This window comes from Monodelphis domestica, chromosome 3, assembly GCF_027887165.1.
Source record: "Monodelphis domestica isolate mMonDom1 chromosome 3, mMonDom1.pri, whole genome shotgun sequence".
NCBI classification, from domain to species: Eukaryota; Metazoa; Chordata; class Mammalia; order Didelphimorphia; family Didelphidae; genus Monodelphis; species Monodelphis domestica.
The window spans coordinates 485,746,197-485,754,646 of NC_077229.1; the positions used below are offsets into that span (position 1 = coordinate 485,746,197).

The 8,450-nt window shown below is 36.5% G+C and overlaps 1 protein-coding gene across 2 annotated transcripts; it reads left to right on the forward strand.

The window, feature by feature from the left end:
- Positions 1–514: 514 nt before the first annotated feature.
- On the forward strand, positions 515–8,121 carry BTF3 (basic transcription factor 3). Of its 2 annotated transcripts, none has more exons than XM_001363257.5 (6): positions 515–836; positions 1,412–1,480; positions 4,782–4,895; positions 6,210–6,411; positions 6,974–7,030; positions 7,793–8,121. In XM_001363257.5, the coding sequence occupies exons 2-6, from the start codon at positions 1,412–1,414 to the stop codon at positions 7,837–7,839; spliced, it is 489 nt and encodes a 162-aa protein (XP_001363294.1). In that variant the 5' UTR covers positions 515–836; the 3' UTR covers positions 7,840–8,121. The 2 variants fall into 2 exon arrangements, with proteins under 2 accessions (XP_001363294.1, XP_007486581.1); XM_007486519.3 differs by lacking the exon at positions 515–836 and adding an exon at positions 863–1,078.
- Positions 8,122–8,450: the final 329 nt, after the last annotated feature.

Here is an 8,450-nt window from a genome sequence, read left to right on the forward strand (position 1 = left end):
ACTTGGCATATCAAGGAAAAAAAACTAGAGGTGAATGTCTGGACTATTTACTTGGGGAAAATCACCCAAACCTGAAGCTGAAAATCCACATATTTTATGTACCATTAACCGAATGATGTCATTTTAAAATTTTTGGTGGGGAGGAGGGTTGCCTAATGACAATCCCTTTGATTTTGCTAGAGCTGAGATTCTTGTGAACTTAAGTATTTTTAAGAACTCTCGTTTTCATATAATAGGCTTCCTTTATAATCCTATGTATTTGATTTTACGAACGTAAAACGATTATTCTGCGAAAAGGTAGGCTTTCCCACACTGCCAAAGAGCTTCAGAACATTAAAAAAAAATAACCAAATCCTAAGAACTTATGGTTTAGTGTACAGGTATCTTTAAAAGTGTCTAGCAGTTGCTCCGCCCTGAAAACACAGGTCTTACAGGCCAAGAGAAAAGATTCAGAACGAGGCACGCGGACAGGGGGAGGGGATAGAACTAGCTCTCGGGACTGCGCCTGCGTAAAGATAAAGGCTCCCTAGCCGCATGCTCCCTAGCAATCCTAGGGCAGGGTAGAGTCGGGAAAACGTCACAAACTAGGAGCCCCTCTAACTCACGGACGGGAGGGGTCGAGGAGGCAGAGGCGTGCGCGCGCCGCAGAGCACGGGGCGGAGCCGTTTCCTTCCTCTCGGAGGTTGGCAGGGAAGAGGCCAGGCGTCACTTCCGGCTTCCTCTCTGGCTGCCATCTTGCTATCCCGCGTGTGTTCCCCTATCTTTGGCTCTTCTACCTGCGACCCCGCGAATAACACCCCCGGTCATCTGCGCAGCTCTGTTTCCGTTCCGGCAAGGTACAAAAGGGCGCGGGGCCGGGGTCTGGGCGGACGGCGGTCCCCGGGGAGAGCTCCCGGAAGCGAGGGCTGAGGCAGAGCGGGGAGGGAGGAAGTGGAGAAGGGAAGGGAGCGGGGAAGTCGGGCAGGCCGAGCGGCCGAGCGACTGAGCGACCGAGCGGGGCGAGGCTCCCCTGCGCGGCAGGGCCATGTTCTCCCATCCCATAGACCACGGTGCGGCTGGAGGAGACCCGGAGCCGCAGGTGACCCACGGCCTACCTTTATTGGGCCGGTGGAATCGACGGGGGGGGGGCGCCTGCTGCGGCCGGGCGGGGGGGGGGGAGCAGGTCGGGCCCCAGGAACTCTACGGTGAGATGGCTGCTACTCCGAGGCTGCGCCGGACTCGGGGAGAAGTCGAGCCCGGCTGCCGGCCCAGACGAGTGGTCAGGTCGGCCCCCTTGAGCGAGGAGGGAGCGAGGCTTGCCTGGGCTTCCCCAGGGGAGGAGGGCGGGGAACGGCAGCTGGGGGCGAGGTGTACTTAAGGCAGGACTAAGTGGGTGAGAGGCCGCAGCTGACCACTTGTTCTGCTTTTACAGATGAAAGAAACGATTATGAACCAAGAGAAACTTGCCAAGCTGCAGGCACAAGTGCGCATTGGTGGGAAAGTAAGTTTTTTCATGAGTGTAATATTCTGAAAAGTCAAGACTTTATTTAGTAGTTCCTTTGTACTCTTTAATGGATATTTTTGCTCGTAACTTTTTTTAAAAAAAAACTTAGGGGACCCTGCAGATTCCAAATTTAAATCTTATAGCTGGGAAGCTTAAGTTTTTCAGCCTTTCCTTGGTCACCCCCAAATTCGTCAGTAATATAATGTCTGCCTGATAGTAGACTCTTAATAAATGCTTGTTAATTGATAGGTCCATAGTCGAGATCTTCATGCAGCGCTTTGTTTGATAACCCTAAAATATATAATGCTGTTGTTAGAGCTTTTCCCCTACCCTGTAAAGCCTTTGAAAACACTACCCTTTTTCGACTATACTTTGTGTTTTCTTCAGCACCTAGTACATATTTGGGTATTTAATGTTGAAGATCAGGAGAGAGAGGGATATATACCAGTTGAGATGTGCCAACTGTATTTTTGGGGAAGAACCAAGGATAAGTAAGTAGGAAAATAAATAAAACATCCTGGGAAAAACCCAACCTACTGAATTGGATGGTTAAACTTTGTTATTTTAAATTCATATTTGTAGATAAACTTAAATTTTCAAGGTTCACAATGTAATAAAAATTTTAACCTTGTGTAACTATGCAGATCTATATTATTCCAGTAAATCCATCCATTTCTGTCAGCCCTAGGCTACTCTTGTCATCCATTAAGGTGACATTTTGGGGGGCTTATTTTCTATGTTTCCCTTAATATTTTGAGAAGACAAATATAGCACAGAGATTACTTTCATTTACTCCAATAGTAGGGAGCCTCTGCTACCTCCTTTTAAACTGTTAATATTATTTTGTGCATCTTTTTAGTGGATCAGGAACTAAAGGAGCTAGGTTCAACTGTTACCTCTGACCCTTACAGGCTTTATGACCTTGGCAAATGACTTTTAAGATTAAATTGTTGAGCAGTTGCTGAACTATGTTATTAATAGCAATACCCTACACCAGTAAGATTTTAGGTAAAAATCCACATATATTTTGCATACATATAGTTTTACTCTAATAATAATCCTTTAGTTCTCTAAACTAGCCATAGTTCTCAAAATAAGAATTATAGTAAAGGTAATATACATTTCTAGAATATTTTTAAGAAGAAATTTTAAATTTAATGGCTGTTTTATGAGTTTAATTTGATCAGGGTAATTGCTTTTTTTGAGACATTTTATTCTGCATCTTTCATATAGGCATATTTTGGAATTTATAACCATGCTTGAAAGAATGTCTTTCTACTGTTTGGGCCTTTGTGGTCTTTGCCAAATTTTAGAGGAAGAGGGGAATAGATGGGTTGTTGAAACACTAAATTTCAGGACTAATTTCTATAGGGAAAGTTTTAAAATAAATGGCTTATGGTTTGTTTCCTGCTTGACATTTGGACCACAATGTATGATTATCCTGTTTACTTCTAAAATTAAACTAAGGATTTTCTCATATCACAAGTTCACTCTATCTGGTTGCCTTTTACAGCATTAATAACTTCTGTCTTAAACAATGTTTGTTGGACCTGAAATTCAATGATTTGATCTTGATCCTTGCATGTTGAAACTTGTATTCTTTTAGGTTTACACCTACATATTAAAGATTGGATGCATTTTGCACTTTTAGCAACATTATTATAAGCTAGGTGTGGCTTTCAGTCTCTGGGAAAACTTTAATCAGATTTTTTTTATGGAACAAAGTTGGGCGTTCTTATGCCATGATTCCTTCAGTGTTGTTTCAGGAGTAAATCCCTAGTGATGGATAAAACTTTAACTTTGGAGGAGACATAATAAGGAAGGTTAAAAGTTTTCAGTATTGTGTTTACTGGGGTAATTGATGTAGTCTTGAATTATATGTGGTTTTTAAAAATGGGTGTAATCATTACAATATGAAAAGGTGAGTTTCTAGACCATTAGAAGAGTGTTGACCTTTTATAATAAGAAAGGTAACTGATTGTACATACCAGTTCTTTTCTAAAAACATAATAAAACCTACTAAAATTTTTAGTCATTTTGGTGATAATCGAATTTCAGTTTTTTTGACTGGATGAGACTTGAGGGCAGCCATCTTATAATGAATGCAAAGACATGCTACTTTTGCTTAAAAATGATATTCTTTACAATCCATTTTGGAAAGAAAGTATTTAAATGAGATTGCTGGAAGTTGTTTGCATAAGCTTTGTGTCCCCTGCCAGGTTTTCTAAACTACCTGGCTACTTAGAGGGCTATCTTTGCTGTGTTTAAATGGGCATTAGATAGTAATTATACCAATATAAGGGCTTTCTGATGAAAAATTTCCATTTTTACTGGGATTCCCTGACCAGTCCCTAACTACTTTGTGATATCTAAAACTTTCCAGAGGCAGCCTTGCCTGGTTCAAGCTCATCTTTTCTTGTTATCTTGTTACTACTACTCACAGATATTCTGACTTCTGAATAATTGTTATTTTTGGAAGATTGACCACATACTAGACTAGCCAAGTAAAAGTGAAGCAAGTGAGGTGGTCATGCCTCTTGGCCATAATATCCTGGTGTAATAAGTAGGTTTTTGTAAATTATACTTGCATAGAAGCATATTTACAAATTGGGATAGAATTTGATACTTTGTTTTAAAATGTTTGAATGTCTTTGGAAGTATAAAATTTTTTCCATACTAGTTGACTTTCACTTAAAACTTTGTTTCTTGTGTTTGCTAACAAGTTTCTTTTGTATTTCCATTCATTGTGAACATGCTTCCATTTTTAAAAAGTACTTTTAAAAAGCAAATTTCCTCTAACTTTAGAAAATCCGTTGGCCTGTGGAAAGCACAGTGCCATGCACAGAGATATTAGCTATTTGGATCATTGCTTTCTCCTTTAAAACAGATTAATTCAAAATGGACAGATGAAAGCAAAAATTCAAACACCTAGGCCATATTCATTATTTTGTCTCTATTTGTGGTCAGTATGGTACTGATTAATAGAATAAAATTTTTCTCCCTTTTGAAAATGTTCCCAAATTTGTATTTTGTTCCTAAGCTTATCCTTATTGCCAATAAATGAATCAAGGTGGCATATTCCACTTTGTATAGGCATCCTTTGAATGTGAAAACCAAATTAATACATTCAATTCTTCTTTATCATAGTTATCCATTAATCCCTCTCCACCTTAGTACATTGATATCTTATCATTATGATTATTTTGTTGGAATGGGTACAGAGAAAGATCAGAAAGAAAAAAACATATTTCGAAAATGACTTTAATGATAGTATCTTCTCTTTTTTCCCCCCTTCTAGGGAACTGCTCGGAGAAAGAAGAAGGTGGTTCATAGAACAGCTACAGCAGATGATAAGAAACTTCAATTTTCCTTAAAGAAACTAGGAGTAAACAATATCTCTGGTATTGAAGAGGTAATTTTGTTAAATTTTTACTTAACTTTTCCTTTAAAAAGAGAGAGAAGATATAGTTCCTTGTAAATTTCTTATTGTCTTTCTTTAAGATTGGGGGTTTAGCCAGCTACATAGAACAATGGGTTTTGCTTTAAAGGGGGCACAAGGGAGAATAATTCCTCCACTGAGGACAGTCTCTTCAGGAGATATTTAATGCAGAATTGAGATATTAACATATTAGTGTGCTGATATTTTAATTTTATACTTGGGTGTTTTTTTGTTTGTTTTTTTGGTCCATTATGGAAGTATTCTATTAAAATTTAAACATTCTTTCCAGTTTAAGAAAATGAAAATTGCTGAATAGTAGTTAAAAACAATCCTAGATATGTACCCTGATTATCTTATGTGTTTTGCTTAAAAGTTTCCTACTCTCAGAAAAATTTCATAGCATAGAAGATGCTATGACTTGATATTGTAGTGAGCATTAGCTTCTACTTGAGCACTGTTTACCCTTGGGAAATTTGGGGGAAGGAAGAATAAGAATCTAAACAAATGAGTATTGAAGTGCCTAAATTCTAGTTACTTTTCATCTTTTCTATTTGCCAAAAAGCTTGAAGTAGGTTAAATGCCTTCCAATGATTTTTAGATGTCTAGTTCAGTTTAGTCTAATAGTAGCAATTTGCACTTGGTGTAATTTTTATATTTATAATGCTTATAAAATGCTTTATATATCATCTTAGTTCCCATCTGTAAATCCCCTTATAGTCTAACTTTACCCTTCTGATATCACTTGAATTGCTTTTCTGGGGTAGCATAAGACCTCTATTTCCCCACCTGTCGGAATTTTGTTCATAGAACTCTTGAGGGGGGAAAAAAGTTGTTGGCATCAGTTTTACTCCTACAGATTATGATAGGCATGCCCCCCTCATACTATTAAATAGTTACTTGAGTATATGTAGGCAAAATTGTTGGTAGAGAAAGTTTGTTTCCTAAGAAATGATTAATAAACCAGATATATTTAGAACAAAGTGCATGTGTTTACATCAGTGAGATTTGGTTGTAATACATTGGTGGTGATATAAAGCACTCATTAGGGTACAGAGAAAACTAAAAGTTCTTAGATTCATTTTAGCTCCTTCAGCCCAGGAAAAATTCTGCATATGTTGAATGTAAGGTAGTGACTGCTGAATTTGTTTTCTTGAAATTCCTTATATTAGGTCGTCCGTCTGTCATAAAAGGTACCTCTGCTTAAGCTTAGGGTTTTTTTTTTTTTTTAATAAAATATTTAATGTCTTAAATTAGGCTTTCCTAACTTTTCCCCTAAATTTTTTACAGGTGAATATGTTTACCAACCAGGGAACAGTGATCCACTTTAACAATCCTAAAGTTCAGGCATCATTGGCAGCAAACACTTTCACAATTACAGGCCATGCCGAGACAAAGCAGCTAACAGAAATGCTCCCCAGCATCTTAAACCAGCTTGGAGCTGACAGTCTAACTAGCTTAAGAAGACTGGCAGAGGCTCTGCCCAAACAGCGTAAGTTGCTATTAGGGTAGTGATTGGGAATATGGGCATGGTGATTCAATAACATACATACCTTTTTTTTAAATTTATCCAAACCAATACAAATATGTCTTAATTTCAAGGCAGGGATCTATTTCCCCCCAAAAAATTTGATTATGAAATAATTTGTCAGCTCCCTTCTCTAAAATATTAAAGTTGCTTCTTTACTATGCCATGTTTCTGCTTAACTTAGCTTCGATAGAGTTCTTTTGTTTTTCATATTCTTGTTCATTTGGATATGAATTAAGTGAAAAATTGTTTTACATGTTTAAAACCACTAACTAGGTATATTGAATAATGGTTAATATAGGTAGAACCTCAAGTAATATCACTGTTGCAATTTCTAGGGACTTGGTGGTAATTATCGATTAACTTATTGAGTGTCCACTCAATGTAATAGGATACTACTAGTTTCTATTATTCACTGGAAATGGGTGAATACCTTGAACTACTTTATTTGTTGCTAGTATTGCATTTTTTTGTTGAAGGAAGACTGAGAAAACATGGATAACATTTATTTTGCATATAATTATAGCTGTTGATGGAAAAGCACCACTTGCTACTGGGGAAGATGATGATGATGAAGTCCCAGGTAAGACTGTACTTGTTGAACATTGTATGGTTTATTGACATCAATGTAAAAGGCTATAATAAACCATTTCTTTAGTGAGGTAAAATTAAAAGCACTGTTTGTGCTTCTATATTTTTCATTATAGAGCTCTCAGGCATATCCTTGTGAACTATTCTATGGGTTGTTAGGACAAATAAATTAAAACTATCATGGAATGAATCAAAAGAATGAGTATCTTTTTAGCAATATAAATAGTGCATTCATTGTATTAAATTTCATAAGTAACTCATTCAAAAATAAAATATTCTTGTTAGTACATTAATATTGCAAGATGATAGTCTAAATGCCTCCAGTGGTCCCTAAACCAGATTTTGAGAACTTTAGATTTGTAACAGATCATTCACTACTAATGATATCCTTTGCACAGGTAACTTCAGTAACTAAAAACTTTGGGTGTTTAAAAAAAATTGTGGGGGAGTAAACTTGTACACCTAGCAGTTTTTTTCCTTTATAGTAACTGTATTGCCCAATCGAAGCTTTTGTAGAGTAGCAGTTTTTTGAGTTGGAATATTTCCTTTGTTTGCAACAGTTACCAGCATTTCCATGTTTTATGCCTGTGTCCAAGTAGACTAAATTGACATGAATAATGCTGAGTTGGTTATATTGTTTTATTGTCTGTGTTTTATTTTATCAGCTGTGCTTTGAAATTATTTCTTAGTATTTCATAAAACTTAAAAATTATAAAAATTCTATTTTCATAACAATCTGGTTTTTTTTTCCTAGATCTCGTCGAGAATTTTGATGAGGCTTCTAAGAACGAGGCAAATTGAATTGAGTATCAACTTCTGAAAGTTAAAACTTGAAAGTTATATGGAGCTGCTATTTTATATCGTGTGACTGCTTTTTTTCTTTTTCCTTTTCCTTTTCTTTCTTGTTTTTGTTTATGGATCTGAGAATTAGATCTCTAATATTTTGAAGCCCGTTGGACATTGCAGCTCTTTTCATTTATTGCTTATACACAATTCATTCTTTGCAGCCTAACTATGCTGAACAAGCCTGGAATTAAAGTTTGGAAAAAAGGTTAATAAAATCTTTACCTAGTATACAGTTGACTTGATTGGTTGTGTAATTTGTATCTGAAAGCAAGATAGATTTTTTAAAGTAATGCAATATAACTGAATGTTTATAAATTTAAATAATTATATTCTAATATTTTTTAAACAAAGGTAAGGAAATTTTTAATGCCTCTAGATTTAAAATGAATTTAACTTGGAGTGATTTTATGTGAAGATCTTGAAAGGAAAAATATGTTGATTGTGTTGACTGTAAGGCATTTTTTCCTTTGCCCAGCAAATGAAGCAATTAGGTCACATTTACCTTTTATGGTGATTTAGTGTATAGTTAGAGTGTATATGAAATTCTTTTGGAAAGATCCATAAGA

Bases quoted from the DNA above. Each gene is read 5' to 3' on its own strand.
- BTF3 (XM_007486519.3), top strand. From the start codon at position 1,025: ATGTTCTCCCATCCCATAGACCACGGTGCGGCTGGAGGAGACCCGGAG. The intron at 4,896-6,209 runs GTAATTTTGTTA...AATTTTTTACAG, and splicing joins ATATCTCTGGTATTGAAGAG to GTGAATATGTTTACCAACCA. The intron at 7,031-7,792 runs GTAAGACTGTAC...TTTTTTTCCTAG, and splicing joins TGATGATGATGAAGTCCCAG to ATCTCGTCGAGAATTTTGAT.